This window comes from Meleagris gallopavo, chromosome 11 (genome assembly GCF_000146605.3).
Source record: "Meleagris gallopavo isolate NT-WF06-2002-E0010 breed Aviagen turkey brand Nicholas breeding stock chromosome 11, Turkey_5.1, whole genome shotgun sequence".
Lineage (NCBI taxonomy): Eukaryota > Metazoa > Chordata > Aves > Galliformes > Phasianidae > Meleagris > Meleagris gallopavo.
In genome coordinates, this window is record NC_015021.2 from 2646960 (window position 1) to 2667104 (window position 20145).

At 40.6% G+C, this 20145-nt stretch overlaps 2 protein-coding genes across 2 annotated transcripts in view; both read right to left on the minus strand.

The window, feature by feature from the left end:
• Window positions 1–5029, minus strand: part of LOC100544347 (phospholipid scramblase family member 5) — a 16376-nt gene extending 11347 nt beyond the window's left edge. The window contains exon 1 of the mRNA XM_031555066.1: window positions 4984–5029. Coding sequence (XP_031410926.1) covers window positions 4984–5029 — 46 coding nt within the window. The remainder of the gene's footprint in view (window positions 1–4983) is intronic.
• A 5765-nt stretch (window positions 5030–10794) lies between these two features.
• PLSCR1 (phospholipid scramblase 1) lies at window positions 10795–19226 on the minus strand. The gene is made up of 8 exons (XM_010716384.2): window positions 19119–19226; window positions 18232–18333; window positions 16517–16677; window positions 15451–15493; window positions 14199–14419; window positions 13586–13747; window positions 12381–12542; window positions 10795–11215 (listed from the first exon to the last, which is right to left on the minus strand). The coding sequence occupies exons 1-8, from the start codon at window positions 19162–19164 to the stop codon at window positions 11156–11158; spliced, it is 957 nt and encodes a 318-aa protein (XP_010714686.1). The 5' UTR covers window positions 19165–19226; the 3' UTR covers window positions 10795–11155.
• Window positions 19227–20145: the final 919 nt, after the last annotated feature.

Genomic DNA, 20145 nt, shown 5'->3' on the forward strand with positions numbered 1-20145 from the left:
ATTTTTTATATTTTATAATTTTAATTTTAATTATATTTTAGTGTGTCATTCGGTGGGTGCCAGAAAAATAGCCACTTTCAATCTTTGAAATAATTTTTCAGCCTGCAGTTTGTGCCACTTTCATTTGGATGCTCAGAAAAATGATAATTCTGATGATTTGTCAGGTTGGCTAAACCTGACATTGGCAGTACATTCTGCTCCTTTACTCTGGGCTGTAGGATGGTATTTTCAGAGGTGACCTGGCTGCTTCCCTTCCAGATAGTCCCATGCCTGCAATGTACAAAGCAACCTACAGATTGATTCTACATTAGGGAATGTGATGGAATGAAATTCCTTCCTATTTAAAGAAAACTAAGCAGCAACTTCCTCTAGAATGGAAGAGCACCATGATCACCAGCAGGAGTCACAAGTAGCCCAGCAGCAATCCAGTTTTGTGAATGGCTGTTCATAAAATCACAAGCAGGATTAAGAATGTGGCTAAAACTGGACGCAATCTGAGAATTACATGTTGACAAGCCTGGGTCACTGTTTTTCAGCTGTTCCTTCTTCCTCTGACCATCCAGAAGATATGTACAGTTCAGAAGGCTGCAGCCAAAATCACTTTCACAGTGAAGCACAGAACTCACAGAACTTCAACCTAATACTGTCCTTGGGTAAGCTGTGCAGACAGATTCTGCTCCAAGGTACTTAAATGAGGAAGCAAAGTTGGTAGGCACTGAGCACACGTCTCCAGCACATTCCTAGTAAATTGCCAGGTAAAAGCAATCATGCTATCATAGCACAGAAAAAGGATAGATACAAGCACTCTTGTATAATTGTATGCATAGTGTTGCCTTTGAGATGTATAAGCTTTGTTAAAGTGTAGTCTGATAGCCAGAAGGAAGTAAGGAAAACCTTATAGCCTCTGTATGCGACTCTGGCAGGCAGCTACCTAGCAAATTATCACCTCCACAAAACCCTTACTTGCAGGAAAGTCTTATTAACATGACTCTGATGTTGTGCTTACATCCCCTCCTAGAATGCAGAACCCTGCTGGAATAAGGCCAGCAAAACTCGGATGGCTCAGCTGCAATGCTCCCCACAGATAGTGGGGAGTATTGACCTTAATTCTTCTATTTGAGCTCCCAGAGTGGGATTTGTACACCTGAACCAAGGAAGGAAAAAAAAAGGGCTGGAGGGTAATACTGTTCTGGCTGCACTGCTTGGAAAGATGGTAAAAATTTGTATTAACTACTAAGTGGTTTCCATCCAGATAGATTTGATACAAATTATAAAGACATACCTCCTTGCAGAAAACATTTTCATATCATTTCTGTTACATATATTCTCAGTTTCAAGATGTTGCCTCTTCATCTTTGCTACTAAATATCTATTTTCTTCAAAATTCCTCTGTATCCAGAGCTGTACTAGCACTGCATTAACCTTGTTTCAAGATAAAAACTTCTTTCAAAATCTCTGAGGGTCAGTACATATTCCGTTCTCTTCAAGACAGACACGTGACTGTCTTCAGCTCAGTCCCCTTTTGTCCTGCATTCTCTTTTGCTCTGCCAGCTCTGTACAGAGATGACTCAAAATCTCTAAGTCTGCCAGCTTGCTTCAACCCGAACTGGTGCTCAGAAACAGCAGCATTCATTTCCAGGTCTTTGGTAAACGCATTGAAAAACGAATACAACATTTCCAGTCATGTGGCCTTCATCTCTTTTCAAGATCTTTTTGAAATCGTTAGTTCATGAGATTCAAGAAACAGGTCCCAAGGCTATATATCACTTAATCATATCCCTCTGGCTGGACTTTTGTTTTTGCCAGATGGAGTGTGTGTACCTAAGTGGAACACAGCTCGATGGAGTTGTTGGATCTGGCCTCCAAGGTCAGTGCCATCTGAAGGATTTCAGACTGCCAGATAACATAAAAGCCATGGTTTCTGCTTCTCAAAATAGCGTCCATGAAAGTCAATTTTGAAATTGTAGCGCATGCAAGAAACTAGGAACTATTATCAATGTTTCTAGTTTGTCAACTGAAGGCAAAGTGTTTTAATCCCACCCTCCTAAATAGCACATTGGTACTATTAGCCCCTTGGGAAGCTTTTCAAGATAATAAAAGTGATAAGTGAATCCCATCCTTCAGACAGGAACATTAAGGCATCCCTGTAGATTATTAATTTTATTATTGCCATCACTGTGGTCAGTTCGATAGTGCTTGTCACAGGAGGAGCATCAGATGCCCTGCACAGCCTTGCAGTGGCAGTATGCAAAAGCACATTGAGCAGCACCCTAGCTAGCAGGGGACTGACCATTTGAATGATGATAAATCTATTGCTAAATATTTACTGAGACATGGGGGCTTCTCAAATCACTATATAAAGACAGTGTGAAGTATTAGTATTGCCACAGGCTGTACACATTACCTGGTTTGAAGGTTCACCTCCCTAGAGAACTACTCCGACTTTCCAAGTGAAAGAGTAGAAATCACTTGCTCACAAACCAAAATATAATCTTAAAATTGTACCATGCTTGAAGCGGCCACTAAAGTCAGAGAGAACATTATGATGCAATTTCCAAAGGAAAACAAAGGCAAGATAAAGGCAGAAGAAAATCCCCTCTAAATCACAGAAACCCAAGAAAAATCATTTACTGCTTTGGGCAAAATCTCAGTTGCAGCCTCTTTCGCTTCCTGGTACCTTATACATGCTTTTCCAGATTAGGGTCAGAGGATGAAGATTTCCATTGTTTCAATAAGAGCAGGCCATTTAATCATGCTCTTCATATCTTCCTTCTGCTGTTCATTAGCAGCCCGGCTTGCTGCATGTCAAAATGCATTTGCTCTGTTGAGTTATTACAAATGTTTCTCCACTCTCTAGGATTTAGATGGAAAATGTTGCAATGTTTATGATGTTGGAAAAGAAAGTAAAGACTTTTTTTTTTTTTTTCTAACAAAGGGGTTGGGTAATGGGGGAGGGGAGGCATGTGGTGAGTTAGATAGCTCTCCAACATAATTCTAATGTTTTGTTCCCCCTATGCTCTAGGGCTATAATTGAGACATTTGATGGTGCAGCTGAATATAAGCTTCCATAAACAAGCCCTGTACATTTGAACACAACTGCACGTAGGCTATCCACACACTTTTTCCACTCTGGCTGTTCCTTCCTGCAGGCAATTGGGGAAGATATTTTGGCTACGACTCCACTGTAGATTACTCCACATTTTAGTCTGATCGGAGTGAGGAAAAAACTACTGGTAAATGTTCATGATTTTCAGCCAGCAATCTTTCTCCTTTAAAAGGAATCATCACTCCCAGGCTGACCTCCAAGGCAGAGCTCTGCTTGTGAGAGCATATACCCTTTGACAGTGAATTTACTAAAGTTATTGAATTTTTATTGGCTCTGATTGCTTTTGATCCAGTGCAAACAGAGACTACTAGGCCAGGATTTGCTTTACAATCACGATTTATATCATTTACTCTTTCTTTTTGTCCCAGAGAAAGCTTACCTTTTTCCCAAGGAATTTCTCTGAAGTGAGTCACGGAAGACAGCTGTTGCCCAAGCACTTACAGGAAAGATGGATTTACATTTAATTTGCATTTTTAGGAAAACTCTCCTGTCACACCATACATCTCTATGACTAAATTAGGTCATTCCTTCCTTTTTGCCTCTTTGCATTGCAGAAGAGAACAGTCGTGATCTATCAGTCTGTCATCATGCAAGAAGGTTGATTCTGAGTTTGTCTATCCACTTCAAACTCCACACAGACTTCAGACTGTGATTCCCATCAGTCTGGGGCTCCATAAACAAGGCATGACTGGGTAGAGAAAGGCTTTGATATTTCAGCAAGTAAACATATAAAAACACCTAATTTAGATGATGCGTGGTTGACAGCAAGGAAGAGCAACTCTCTGTGATATGGTCTCCTCCTAGCCCATTGAAAAATATTTGGCAGTCAGCAAAGATTCAGAAAACAGTTATCAGCAAGGGTTTGCTCCTCCACATATATTGTGCCTGAGATGGCTGTCCATGACAGGTCACTGGGAGACAGCATTCATCACTGTTTAAGGCACTACAGCCGTGCTGCACAGTACCATTGTCCTCTTCAGGTGTCCCAAGTCTTCCCCTGGCAGCTATGCTATAGGGAATCCTGTGCCTTTCTAGTATTAACAGAGGATGCAAATACTTTGCTTCCACATGGTTGATTCCTTTAAATGTCTTCAGTAGATTATAAATGTATGGAATAAATTTTTAATTTCACATTAAATCTCATCCAGGAATCACATACATAAACTTCAAACCAAAGTTCCCTTTTGCACTGCCAAATGCTCAGTTATTAGCAAAGGACTAATGGAACTCAGCTTAGTTACTGGACTACAGGCACATGGATCTCCAAGAAAGAGGCCACTGTCTAACTACATCTGCTGAAATCATTAATTCAAGTGTCATTATTTGGAGAATTCCCTGACACGTGGAAATAGTAGAAACCTAAGATGTGGGGTTAAAAGGAATGTAGCACTTTCATAATTCTATTTGCTTGCTTTTATTATTATTTTTTTGTTTGTTTGTTTGGGGGGGAATCATAGTTCTTGTATTCTGATGCAAGAAGAGGTATTTGATCACCTGAATGTCACTCACAATATTCCTCTTACATACCTTCATATCATAGCCAAGAACATGAGTTATGTTAACACATTTTGGCCCTCAGCAGAATAAACTGTTGATGCCATGTTGACAGCCTGTCAGCAGTCACCAGCTATTAATGGCATTTTGTGGGAAGGCATCTGCAAATACCTTATCAGTACAGCCTCACCTCAGCAGCAAAAGGGACACACAGCATCAGTTCTCATGGCCTGACCAGGACGAATATGCCATGTTCTTCCTCCTGGATGAAGAGAGAGCACTTTAATTGGTATGAATGGCAGGTGGGTAGCTCAGGTGGAGAGGAATGTAATTGCCTCAAGGAAAGGATGAAGGTCCAGGAATTGTGACAATTCTCTACATACCTGTAATCAAGTAGCAGCAAAGCGCGTCTCCAAGGAGAGCGCTCATCTTTCTCTCTTAAGTGTCCCAGGCTGCAGCTTGATTAACATGTAATTCCAAGCTCTGTTATTTTACTTTTAGCATCATTCTCCTGTTTCCTATCCACTGACAGCAGGTATATTGAATTTTTAAGTGGTCAGATACTAATCTCAAATTTATATTAACTTAAAATCCGCAACTGTGCCTAACAGAAATATTGGTGTGTCTGGGTCTGAGCTGAGGCTAGGTGTACTCTGGCCTGGGCAGTTAATTGCCTTTGACTTTGCTGAGCTCAGTAGGATTTTGAGGTCAAACATATGTCATTAATGTTTACACCTCATTACCTCTTTAAAAAAGATAAAAACTCAAGTTTTAGTGCTTATTTCTGCTTGCAAATTCATTTTCAGTTTATCTGACAGTGAACACACTTGCTGAATTTCACTACATAATTACTGAATTGCTAACCCCAGGGAAAAAACTATTTGCTGTAAAGATTTCATATTTGCAGCTTAAGAGGTGCTGATTAGTTCATGTTTTACTTCAGTACTGCTTGGTAGTAGCTCCCTCAAATCATACATAACCACCGATGAATTTCATAATTTATTTTTCATAAATTTAACATGCACTTCTGCATAAACTGCTTCTGCAACTTAATGCCATAAATTGAGCACAGACAGTGAACATAAAGTGAGCTGATTTATTCAACAGAGATTTTACCTTCCTGTCTCTTGCTCTGTTCTCTACCATGGAAATATTAACTATTTGCTCTTTTCTTTTTTACTTTCTCTTTTTTTCCCCCACAGAAAAATATGTGCTGCAACACACAGGTAAGTTCTTGTTCATTTCAATAGCTGGCTTTATTGCTTGGTGCATTTTAATGTTAGCTCACCACCTCTCATGGCCTTTCCAAAGTTTGTTCAGTGGAAGGAGAGGACGGGGCACAGTGAGCCCTTGTCTGTGTTGAACAACTTTGCTTGTATTTCTTTTCTACCCAGCCTGGCAACAAGCAGAATACAGACACAAAATGCCGGCAAGCTTAGCCTCAGTCCATTGAATGGCCTACATTTTCCAGGAGCCTCACATTCTGCTTCCTGAAAAATGAGAAATTTGCTGAAACAATAAAGCCTTTTTTTTCTCCATTGTATAGCCATAGTCAATGGGATTTTAAAAAAGAAAAAAAAAAATATACTGAAGTCACTGTTGTGCATCAGTTAAAAAGTAGGACTGCCTGCAGTAATGGAAGACAACAGGATTTAGCTACTAAGGTCTAGGTTTCTGGCACACGTATACAGCACCTGTGTAATTAGGATTCATTTTGCCCAAGCTTCCTGGATGAGGCATTGCACTGTCTCATACCACGTGACTGGAAAGCCACAGCAGAACCTGGAGACAGCACTCGAGCTGACCAAGCAGCTGGGAAAGGTCACTAACAAAACGCAAAGGGTGTGGAGCTGAGCTCCTCATTAGTGCACACAACAGCTCAGATATGCGATGGGCTGCAGTGAAGCAGAAAGCATAGAATCATAGAATCATTAAGGTTGGAAAAGACCTCTAAGAACATTTAGTTCAACCATCTGTCCACAACCAATACTGCCCACTAACCCATGTCCCTCAGCACCACATCTACCCTTCTCTTGGACACCTCCTGGGGTGGTGACTACATGTCTTCCCTGGGGAGCCTGTTACAGTGCCTGGCCATGATTTTGGAAAAGTTTTTCCTAATAATCAAGCTGAACCTCTCCTGGAGCAACTTGAAACCATCAAACCATCCCCTCTAATCCTATCAAAGCCACATTCATGCAAGTCCAGTTACTTTGGGAGGATGTGTTAATGCCAGCTGTGCCACAGAGTTCCAGCATTCAGATGAAACTTAACAGTTACACAAAAGGGACTGTACGTTAGAGGAGGAAGATGCAACTAGGGTATCAGCTACAAAACATCATCAGACTGGCATCTGGAGCACACATAGCACAATGCTATAAGCCAGCACAGCCCCATGTTACAGCTGCTTGTGACCACGTACCTCCCATCCAGCATGGGCTGCTCCTGCGTGCTGCTCACCTCAGCAGGGCCTGATTGCTTCTCAATAAACAGTAATCAGTGGAGAAATATTGACTTCCTCATCTGCTTCCAGCCGCTCTGGTTCAATAACTAGGTCAGCTAAAGGTTAAACTAGCAGCAAGCTCAAATAGCAACAAATAAACTAAAAAGAAAACAGTCATTGGCCTGGCTTGCCTCTCTCTTATCCACTTTTCCAAGTGTTCATGGCCCTGGGGCTGCTCAGCCTGTGTCATGGCCATGTCTTGTGTCTAAGGCCCAAACTCACCTCAAAGGTAAGTCAACGCCATTACACCAGCAACAAAACCAGCCTGACTCCTTTGATGCACACTGCTGTGATACATCCATAACTTTTTGCAAAGCTGTGAATTATGTCAGAAATCACAGCCCAGACCCAAATTCTTGCACGTGCTATAAGCCTAGTACAACTTTAAGGGCACTGCACAGTTTTTGGCAGTGTTCTCGCATACTTGCACGTGCATTTTTTATTTGCCTAGTGGCACATCATTCCATTTGCAGCTGAAGATGTTTAAGCTTTGGTGGGAAATATCTCGCTCTGCACACACATGCAGGGAATACATACTTCAGAGATAGTGTAATCTGCAATTCTTCCAGAGAAAACCAGAGGGAAGCTCACAGTGCCGGCCTTAGACTTGCAGCTGCCATTTCCACGCCAGCACTGCCACCTACTGCACGCGGGCCTGCTTGTATCAGTGCTAGCAGGAAAACGATGGAAACAAACCTACCCCAAGCGGTGTGTCGAGTGTCTTTATAGAACACAGGGTAACGTTTATCTGGAACAAAATCTGTAAGGTGTCTTTTTTAACTTGCAGATGACACTCAGGATTCTTCGAAATGATCACAGAAACAAGGTTGGGAAAAGTCCTGAGAAAAATAAATAAGTATCAAGATGCCTTACATTTTATGTTTTTTATAAAGGTGGTTTGGGGTTTCCCTTCTTTTCCTGGCCTTCTATTCAGAACCAAATGCATAGAGATGACCAATCCACTGGGCCAAAGATTCTCCAGCGTCTGTGTGCGCTGGGGAGGTAGGAGGCCCCTGGGAGGCAGCTTTGCTTTGTGTTACTGCAATATTGCTGTCAGCAAACAACAAAATAAAGAGAGGATGAGAAAAAGGAGAGTGTCAGGAATGACGTAACATACCTTTCCAAAAGGAGCCTTATACCAAATGGCCCAACAGAAGCTTTAGGTGCTCAGCCTACTTGTTTGTAACTTCTCTACAATGCAACAACATTTAGTTGACCATCCAGTCAGCAGAAGATGTACAAGTGGCATGAAGGTTCAGAAGCAACTTTTTGAAGTCTAGGGCTAGGTTCTATACTGTTGCTGTTTAGGATGGGGACTGCAAAAAAGGCATAACGTGGAACAGCACATCCAAATCCTAGAGTGATCCAACCCAGTACATAGGCACAGCATATATAGGCATATGTCATGAAAGCGTGTAGAGAGCTTACATAGCCCTGATATAAGATAACACATCTCTCTGCTAGCTAGGTTCGTTGCTGCACCCCAGAAGGGCAGCAGATTTTGTTTTGTTTGTTGTTTATTTTTTTAACCTTTGTTACCTCCTGTCTCACTAATTCCAACATCAGGCCTCATTACATGACTGCTTTTTGACTGAATTGCCTTCTTCATCTCATAGTGTAGTTTTCTCTCTGTGCAGCAGGTCTCTGTTTCCTCGCCCTGGCTGCAAGAGTTCCCCTTCCTGTGAGTCTTGCCAGTTCCACAACTTCTTCCTCAGCATCTTCCAATCACCATTCACATTCATCAGTTCCTATGTGTTTCTGTCACACAGCATTAGCATTCTTATTCACGCAATGCCCATTAGTAGTCAAATATTTATGCCTTGACATTTTATAATACATTTCCTCGAACAAAGATTTTCTTTATCAACCCCAGCATTCCCAATAAGTTATACCCAAAATAAAGTAAATGAGCTAAATTACTCCAGAAGAGACAGGAAAACCAACTGCTTTTCTCCTTCCTAAAAAACTTTTATTTTTCAGTCTCTGCTCTCGTTCTCCATTTTTCAGCATTGAGGAAAGTTATTCTTGCTAGTAAAACCAAGGCGAGGTATGTAAGGCACGTATGGACTGGCTTTGGGTCTACAAAAGCACCTTTATAAAACTCATCTGAGTTCAAACATCTTTAGAAGACAAGCTGTAACATACTATACTTTAAAACAGTGGCCCTCTTCTCCTCCAGTTTGCAAAATTCTCTTCGATCAGGTAGCAAAACCCCAATTTTGTTTTAAGACTTTGGAAGGGGTAGATAATTTTTCTTCCCTCTTTCTTATAATTTCATTTTCTGAGAAACCCAAACTATCTACACATTATTTTACTGAGAAATATCATATAAATTATGTTTTTTCTTGGACATATAGACCCTACGGTTTCATTAAGTGACTGCGACTTCTAAACAGCTGGACATGAAAAACATAGGGATGATGCAGATGGAAAGGTCATTAGCAGAACACAAGAAGTCCATCTGCAAGTCTCACTTTGTAAAGGTTTTATGTAACAGTTTTCTCTAACCTAGATGGAATTGAGCAACATGCAGCGTGCTGAAAAACTCCTCATGTTTTCCAAAGCCTGTATATAGATAGGGGATAAATCATTGTTTTGCTTACGGTCTGATAGATGAAAGTGGGAATTTCTAGAGCCTGTTTTTTTTTTTTTAATCAAATATGGATGCTACTGTGGGTCCTTCAGAATATAGACAAACTGCTTAAAGAATAATCTATTCTGCATTTAGCACAACCAATTTCAAAAATGCACAAGCAAACACACCTGTCTCTTGAAGTTCTTGAAAAAAAAATAAATGAATAAGCATTCCAGAATTAAATATGATTAGAAAACAGTAATAGATTATGACAGTGGCAACATACTGTTTGGTGAACAAAAGAGTTATCCCTTGGCAGCTTTAGCTATGAATTCTCAAGTAATATTTTCAGCCTCACAGAAAACTATTGTGAAGCATTGTGCATGGCAAAAGAGCTGTGGAACCAGCACCATAACTACCCAGTTAGCCATCTGATGGAAATTCCCCTACTCCAGCAGCCCCTGTGTGCTTTAATGAATCAAGATTGTAGAAGTTCTTTTCTGTTATTAGACCAGTTCTGGCAAATCTGTGAGGCTTAGCCAGGGTTTCTTTCTTATAATAAATATTTTCCCTATATAGTTTGATCTGAGAGACAGATGTGATTGTTTTTGTCTAATTTTGCATGCAGGTTGGACTGAGGGTGCTTTCAGGCCTTACTTTGAACATCTAAGCACAGCAATACACACAAGATTTTGAGTTACCTGGAGGAATGAATATAGGCTCCCAGTTATGTTCCGTTAGCCTAAGGTTCCTAATACCTTGCTTATATTTGCATTCACTCTTAAATGGATCCCTTGGTTAAAAAAAGTGATGACACGATGCTTTTCAGCAAGTACTAGAAACAAATGCCTGTGGCTGCTTCTTTTTAACAGTCTCCTCTAACTTCTGTTGGTGAAAATAAAAACCTTAAGTTTCAAAAGAACCAAAATTAGGAAACTGTTACACTAAACGAATCATATGACAGCAGACTCATCACTGGATTAATACAATTTTTTACAGTGAATTTTGATAGTTCTGTTTGTTTAGATTACTTGTCTTTGAATGTATTTACTTGGTAAGTTGGAAACAACAGAATATCAACATCAAGCCAAAACTACCAAAGAAGGATACATAGGAAAGGATAAGAATCTCTTTATTAGGCTGACTGCTTATATTATTATTGAACAAAGAAATAGATCTCTTTTTTTAAGAATTAAGTTTTTAATACAACAATTCCAAATTTATTGGAAAAAAGGCTGCTATATATTTCTATACATTACAGTATTGATCTGTACAGACAAAAGGTGCTTATTTGAATACAACAGTGTAATTAGATTACAGAACCACAAGCTAGACAATAAAGCCTTTAGTTTATAGAAATATAATTACAAGTGTAAGAGGTCCACTTCTTCCACTTGTCACATTCTCACTGGAGCTCCGTAATCCACTGGGAAGTGGGTGGTTTATTTTCTTCCTTCTAAATACAAAGTTCTAGATTTCACTGCCACACTCCTGCTCGCTGTTGGCTGTCACCAATACTCTCAAAAAACATGAAATCCTAGGAAGGAAATAAAAAGGAAAAAAAGGAAACAAAAAATTCTTTTAAGATCTAGATCTCGGTTGGTGGTTCTTTTGCAAGGTATTCAAAGCAATTCCCCCCAGAAACCTTATGTGATGAGAAGCAGCTGAAGTACCTTTCTCCAATCTAATCCCTGAGTCTCTTGTAGAGAAAACAAGGCATTCACAAAAAGAGAAAAAAGTGGTGGAAAACTGGAAAACTGGGATGTTTAACTTTATCAATAGCAGAAAGCATGCTTCCTTTACTTAGGATTTCCATCCTAACTTCCTTCAGCCTGACTCAAGTCCCTTCAATTTTACCTCAAACTGGAGCCAGCCATAAAGGTCACTATCTTTACTTTACATATGGGAGACCCGTATTCTGTGCCTGAAGTCCTTGCTTCTTCATATTCCCCTACTCTTCACCTACATCTTTGCACCTAAACACACACATCTAAGGAAAATTTGGTCCATATGCAGGGCAATTAAAGCTGGCGAGAACTTTCCAAACTCAGATGCTGCATAAACCCATTTCCTCCCTTTCTGGAGCCTGACCAACACAGAAAGAGTGCACTTTTGAAGCAGCACCTGATGCTGAATTGCACAGGTTAAGTGGAAACACAAGCATGGCAAAGTCAGAGTGCTGACAAAAATGATATGAAGTCAGATGTACTTTGCCCCCACAGAAGTCTCTGCCCATAGAAACAACACCTCTGGAGCATTTAATCCTGCTCATCTTGGTGCTTCATGTATTTCCAAGAAGAAGGGTCAGGAGGAGCTGGATGCAGCACCTATCTGTCCAGTCCACCACTTCAGTCAGCTATTCTGGCACTGGTTGAGCCTCCTGGCTAATGCTGTTTTGTACATTTCTGATCTCACCACCCACATAAACATGCTTGCCTCTGCTTATGAGTCTTTAGAGTTGTCTTTTGCAGGGTTTGTTAATCTGATTGTGTAAAGTTCTTCTTAATATAGCCAGCACTTCATGTAGGCTAGAATAAGCTTATTATCCAAAATATTCCCTCCAGAGTTAGTTTTACGCACAATAAATTCACCAAAAGCTCTCAAGCACTTCGAGAAGCCCAGAATCAAAACCTTTATCGGCACAATTTAAACACTGAGATGAAGTCAGTTCATATTCAAATATCAGTAAGCTACAGACTTACGATAAGGAAGCAAGCGCCGAGCATGACAGCTTTCATTTTTACATCAAGGTCCATTGGAAATGAGACTCCAAAGTTATCAGCATCTGTAAATGCTTCTTTCAAAAACCCAGACCACTGCTTAGAAATCCTTCCAACATTAGAAACCTCATCCAAAGACTTCACCTGTTTTAACAGAAAATTTAAAAAGAAGTTATTCAAGAACCCCCAAATTCTTTTCATTACAGATGCATTTGAAAGCTTTAAATTGTGTTATTAAATTAATGCAGTCACTGAATGCAACTATTGGTACTGAAAGACAAACCAGACCACCAGAAAGTCAGAGTGAAGTAACACAGGCATCAACTTAATTCTAAATCTGACTGGAATTCAATGTTTTAATGGTATTGGAAGTCAGCTACTGCATGCAAACATGCACGCGTGCATGTACACACACACTCTGCTGGGAGTGTTGTCTTTTAGCCAACAGAGTGAATTAGTATATCCTGCCATGCACCAGGAACAGCTCAAGGGAAAAGTAAACATTCTCTTGTTCCAAAAGAGAGGTTAGCCCTTTCTTAACATTGTTTCCTAAAGTTACACCCAGTGTTCATAGCTCTATGAAATTGTAATCTCCCAAAATAAAAATCAGACTAAACTTGCTTCAGCAATTTACAACATCATTTTAAACAAAGTTTAGTTAGTTTACTAGTTAATTTGTATGAAAATGCTAATGCATTAATCAGTATTGTTTTTAAATAAAAACTGTAATTCTTCAGTCATTCAAGTGTATATTTTAGGTATAAATTATGACTGACTTGGTTAGTGAATTTCTATTAAATGATTGGATGAGTGGCTGTGGAAAATCACCTTAAAAAACAGCTAATACAACTGATAATAACTTTTTTTTTTTTCCTGGTAGGGAGTAACACCATGGATTAAAAAAAGATTTTGCTTCCAAATTTCCATTAAGAGATTTGCATGCAATCACAAGGAATCAGTTCTCCGATGAGTGTCTTTCATATGTGATTTCTGGAATTTAGCCAGGCTTTTCCAGAACGATCTACCTACCTACAGAACTGAACTGACTATATTAGCATTAAAAGATTATGTTCTAATTATTTTCTATATACCACAATATAATTGTCTTGCTATAAGAGAAGCAACAGACTACTATCAAAATACTGTTTGAAGGAAGACATATACAAACAATTCTTGGCGTTACATACCTCAAAATTAACATCCTCACAACAGCTGCAGATGACACAAGGGCCATTAATTTTCAGTACATCCATTTTTTTCTCATCCTGAATAGTAAACTTGGGCAAGCAGGGATGCCAGTTCTGGACAACATAACCTACTGGTGTTCCTGGAGGTGCTTGAATTTCTATCTTCACAGGAAAAAGAAAATCCCCACGTGAAGCAGTTTTTTGTGCTTTAAGGTGTTCATTAGACAAAAATCCACACTAATATGCAAACAGAACACAACCTATTTTTTCATAACAACCCAGCTTTCCAATGAAGCTGCACTAGGCTTTCTGCAAACAATTTCAGAAAGCTGCACACACATTCCAAAACCAATATGCAACTTCTACCTTCATTGAAATCAATAACATACTCCTGAGCTACAGAACATGTGTCTACATTGCAAAGATCAACGTCTAGTGAAGAAGGAAAGATACTGAGCATCCTGAAAGTCAAGGACTCATAGGGTGCAGCTACTATACATCTGTTCAGTAAGAGCTCTGAGAAGGCTCAGATTTGAGATTCTGTCCATAATCATCACCTGATATTCATTAATATTAAAGAAGATCTTATCCCTCATGGTGAGAAGTGACTCACCTCCTGTAAGCAGCAGGGGAAAAAACATGACGAACACCTGAGGGGTCTCTCCAGCCTTATCACCTCATGACCCAGATTGTCCATAATCTTGATGGTGAAAGGTCGTGCTGGCCCACAGCAGTTCCTTGTGCAGCAGTCAGTGTCCTCTGCTGCAAAGTACACCCTTTGTCCCAGTGAATTCTTGATTTCATATTTGTTGTTTGATTCCAATCCAATAAAAACTGAAAAAAGTAACAGAACTGTTAGTTCCTGAGGTGCATCTGCATGAACAAGTAGTAAAAGTACCAAGCTAACCCTAATCTACTGCTTGGAAAGGCCCCATTTGGCATCCATCAGAGGCAGCTCTGACAGAGGGAGCGGTGGGGAAGGGACCTCAAGCAGAGCAGCCCAACAGAAGTTCAAAAAGGACAAGCCACTGTGAACATGGTGATATGGAAAAAGCACGGAGACATCCATCAGTTCCCCTCCCTCCAGTCATGGGTGCCAGCTGCAAGAGCAAGCACCACCATTCCTAGCCACACAGCAGGAAGTTTCTTAGGGAGGAGCAGAAGGTATGGTGAAGCAGAAAAGGGCTCCAGAGGGCACAATTATGTTCAGATTCAGAAAGCCACAAAAAGGCCTCACAGTCAAGATTCACAGCTAAACAAATATAAGATGTCAAGAACCAGGGCTGTAATTTTGATTAGTTTCTTCAACAAAAATACCCCTGAAATATTATGGAAAGCAGATGCAACAGTATTTATTTATCCTGTTTTGAAAGACATTGAAAACATGACTCTCATATTCTTAAAGTGAATGGAATGAGGGAAGCAGAAGGAAAGAAATCCAATTCACTAAAAGAGCAAGATTTGGAAATGAGATCAGAGCAGCAAGCTAGCCTAAGGAATTAAGATGCAGTACGAACAGACATGAGACATTAAAGGGAAAAGAGGAAAGCTGAAATCACATGAATCACATGGGAGATTCGTGACTTCATCTATGATAAGCTACAAAGACTACTGAGATAAACAGTACTGCTGTCTATCTTATAATATACAGAACCAGATAAAAATCCTCTTCTAGCCTCCTGTTTTTCTGTTCCCTTCTCTCCTCCATAAGTTCTGTGGGAATTGAGATGATAACAAGCAGGAAAAACTGAGGTGGCAATCCATTAAAGGATTTTAAAGAATCCGTGTCAAAGAAGGCCTAAATTCTACAGTTCTTGGTACTATTAAACTTAAACATTTCTCTGCTATAAAAACATTTCACTTACTCTCAAGAAGTTCAATTTGCTGATGAATTAATATCTGGTCAATCTGTTCATGGTTGAAAAATGAAACAATAAATAGTTAGCAAGTTGTAACTAGGAGATACCTAGTTTTAAGAAGCACTGTTGTTTCATTTCAGAGTACAGTGTTAATGATCAATACATTGTTCAGAGACTGATATCTATCAGTTAAGCTGCAGACATGACTCATGTCTCTCTCTCATTTTACCAGAACGGTGTTACAAGCACCAGAGCAGATGATGGAAGCTGTATCCAGACTGATCTGGCTACAGGGATGCAGGTCTAACATGCTACTTTCACAACTTGATGTGACTCAGTAATACTACAGAGTCTGAAATCCCCATGTTAGATGCCTGCATCAGGAGTCTGCACAGAGAAAACAGGAACCACTAGGAGGAAATTCAAAAATTTTAAAGCAGAAGCTCAGCTACTGCTCAGCTCTGAGTGAAATTAAGGAAACACCAAGTTTGGTATTGGTTTATTTTCTGAGAAATACGCACAACCGTAAACATCAGCATATGGCCTTTGTATTTGCTCCCAGTGATGAGATAAACTACACTTTTACAGTCAAAGGGTGTTTCCTATGATATATACTGCAACATGGGAGCAATTTTCATTTTGCTGCAAACATTTTCTAAGTATGTTTGACGAGAGGCACTGAGAAAGCATCATGTAGGAAAGCAAACTCATATATTGTGCTACAGGTGCCTATATACGTATACACATAAATGCAATGCATCTTGACAAATTGCATTACATCTCACAAACAGTAGCTTCAGAAATGGGAAAGACATGCAATTGATCTGTGCCCACTGTCCTTTAGCATCGCACTCAGCAGGAGTGGGTATCCCTCAAAATGCTCTGGCCATAACAGGTATTTCCACACTCACACGTGCATCACTCACGTTACAAGAGGGCTCACGCAGCAGCCTAAGAGCAGCAACTCATGCAGCTGCAATAAAGACAGATGTGTTTTCTAGCTTTCTCCCAGGTGTAGGCTGCTTCTCAGGTGACTACCTGTTTCCTGGGGAAGGATGAAGGGTGCAGGTACCTGCGTGAGATATTCCAGTCCAGGAGGGCAGTTGGGAATAGGAGGAGGGATGGGCATCCAGATGGTCCCGGAAGGCTGGTTCTGGATGGGTGGAACAGCAGCTCCGGATGGGTTTCCCATGGGCTGTGCCTGGTAAGCATATGGCCCTGCTGCAGGAGTGCCTGAAGAGACAGGAGAGACGCAGTTAGGGAATTGAGGTCTTGAAAAAATAATTGTATCGTGGACCTTCAAAAGAAAAGAACATATAAGCCATTTTGAACTACGCAGATTCTCATCTCTACAATGTATTTCAGTTAGGGATATTGCAATTCTCATGAAGGAAGTTATGCCGGATCGGGATGCTATAATCACACCAGACAAAACTAAATGAAATAAACAAACGCGTCTCTCTTGAGCATAGTAGAAATACTATTCACATGGAGATTAAGAAGTTAGAACTGCTCGGAGGACTCCCTCCCGAGCGGCAGCGGGCCGCAGCTACTCCCGCAGTAGGGAGCCCTCCGGCGTGCGGCGCCGCGCCGCCAGGTGGCGCCAGCAGTCTCCAGCAATCCCGTGCCGGGAGAGCTCTGACGTCGGTAGCAGCAGCTGCGGAACGGGAAGGGCGGGATGCCCCCGTTTAATACCGTCACGTCAGGCTGGTGACAGCTCCGGTCTGATGCACAGTTCTGTATTTTGCTCAGAAGCCCGCAGAAGCTTGCAAAGAAGAACGAGCATGAATACTTTCGTAGAAAGTCCGAAGACAAGTGGTTCCAGAGATGCTGCCTCATAGACCTCGTGGTTACCCTTAGCACCAGTGCCTCATTCTGTTATAAAACAGACTGCTTCACATGAAAAATGATGCTGCGGCCATAAACCACGCAGTGCATGCAGGCGTACAGCCCCGCATTAGCAGCACCATCCACCACAGATAAGGACCCACCCTCCTGCAGAGCTGACGGCTATCAGTGCGTGTTATCACATGCAGTATTCAGATAAAACAGCCCCTCCCTGGCCTTTGGAGCACGGGGAGCACCTGCTCATTCCTTGAAGGCTGCGTACTCACAGAACTCGGATTTCCTCGCTGAAAGACGCACAAGATTTAATGTACACACAGCACAGAAACTTAAGCCAAACACTTTGCACTTTATAAATAATTTATGCCTGGAGCCTGTTAGATACTGTTCAGTGTGACCTGGCTCTTCAGAAAGCAGTCTGCGGCCAGAGTGATAAGCTATTTGTGAGTGCTCTGTTCTGAATGAGGAGCAGAAAACGAGATTAAAAAGAGGAAATAAATGGAAGGTACAACCACATGCAAAGTACAGCAGCAGGAAAAGAAATGGAAACAGGAACTACGCAAACGATGAGAGGAAAACAATCCTTCAGTTTTGGATTATTAGAGAAAAATAAACTGAAGAACCGAAACATTAAAAAAAAAATCTGATCATGAGCAAGAAGCTGCCACACGTTAATTGTGTTGCATCAGTAACGCTTCCCTAACAAACTCACCCCCAGCGACCACTGAGGAACAGCTAGCATTGCAGACTTCCTCCACTGCTGGCACTGCTCAGCACACAAAAAATGCAGCACCGAGAAGGAAAGAGAATGACTTTCCACCAGAACAGATATTAACAGGAACATTACAGAATTGTAGATCAGAGATGGCTGCCTTGATGAAACCTCCTCCTTCCCATGCACATCTCCTAACCAAACAGCAGATCTGTAGCCAGGCAACCTACCGTAGAAGTTCCCAGCTGCATACTGCGGGTGGCCATACGGGGGCTGGTTTCCTGGTGCATAGCCAGTATTGGAGAATCCAGGTGCTGGTGCCGGGTTATTTGCTGTAAGAATGCAACATAAGCTTTGAGTACTGCTCTCACTTATTTCCTCTCACACGTAGGGGGAAAGACCCACAACACTGCCTTCTTTTTCAGAGTAGGTGTACAGAAATTAAGCTGCTGTTTCTTGAACAGCAAAAACCACATAATGAGCTTGTATTTTATCTATCAAAAATACGTGTATTAAAGCATGACATAATTTAAAGGAGTTCTGATTCTTAGCATGCTTAAAAAAAGACAGTTACTGCACTGTCATGTATATCACAAAGAATATCACAGAATCACAGAACTATGGTTTGAACTGCTTAGCTTGGAAGGTACACCCAGAAGTCACCTAGCCAAGCCCTGCCAAGCAGGGTCCTTTGTCCATTCACACTGACTGAGGAAGCTTCAATGCAAATAATTACCCGGGAACTGACAGGCTGCACTTCCGTACAGAAGAGAGTGGTCAACAACCCATTCTCCACTACATAAAACTTTTCTCCCAAGTTCTTCTTGCTAGTAACGTGCTAATTTGTGCACATTATGACTGACTTCAGAGTTATGAATTTAGGAACATTTACCGATGTCAGCATGTAAGCAGAAGTAGCCTTGAAACAGAAGTGTTTCAAGATGATTCAAGATTTGAAAACATTGTGTAAATTATTAAATATTAATGTTCGAATTCAAAACACTCAGACATCTTTCCTAGAATTATTAGGCAAATTTATATCTAAACTAACATTGCTTGAATACTTAAGAAAGAATGTTATCTTTACTATAACACAAAACAACACTGTTTTACTCACCTTGCATTGCTATGGATCTGCTTGTAACCGTTCTGCAAAACAACATATTTATTTATTGGTTTTTGAACATACAATTTCACACAAAGGCCACTCACCATTCTCTTTTAAATTTGCAATGAAAGACATCTGAATGTCTAAATTACATGGGACTGCTGAATTACAAGTAGAAGCTAAAATAACTGAATATCTCAGCTTCCTCCTGGGCCAGGCTTCCACCATGAAATAATCCTGCATTGCCTTTGCCTGCTGCACTCCTGCTTTGTGTATTCTGAAACCATGCTCAATTCGTTGGAAAGCATCAGTTATTCAACTGCAACACAGGATGACATTGTGCAACTATCCAAAGTCATCGTGCAATTCATATGAACGAGTATAACAGTAATTTCAGAGCAATTAGTTTAGTTATCCAGGCTTCCAACAAAACCAGCTTGGGTAAATCCTGAAGCAGCTGCCACTAATCAATCTCCATGCTATTTCACTTTTCAAGTGGCCCTGCTAGATATTATACATGAAGACAAAAACTGCATATATGATAAGAGGTGTGCTAACATAGGTGAGTGAGCATCCACAGCAGACTGCCAGTAGCAAAAGGACCAGCTGTTTGCCTTTTTCTATTGTTCTAGGGCTTCCAAAAGGAGTTGAATAAGCAAAAGAATGTAGCAAAACCTAGAGATATATTTTGTCTGTTACAGTTCATCCAGCTAGTTAAGTTTAGCAAAGACACTCATAACAAAAATGGGAATTTAATCTGAAAGCAGTTATTTCCTGTTTCTCATTCACACAGCAAAAGCTAGTATTATAAGACGATGCTGAATGGCTGTGGGGCAATGTGGCATCCAGCTCATTCCCCAGCTTACACACAACATCCTCTTTGTTTAATAAATTAGTTTTAAAAGTGATCTTCTCTATATCTTTTTTCTTCTTTACTAGCATACTCTGCTAACAGAAATACCATGCCGTTTTATGTGTTTTAACTGCATTCTAGTTCAGTATGTGCATAGATTAAAAAAAAAAATAATAATCTAAA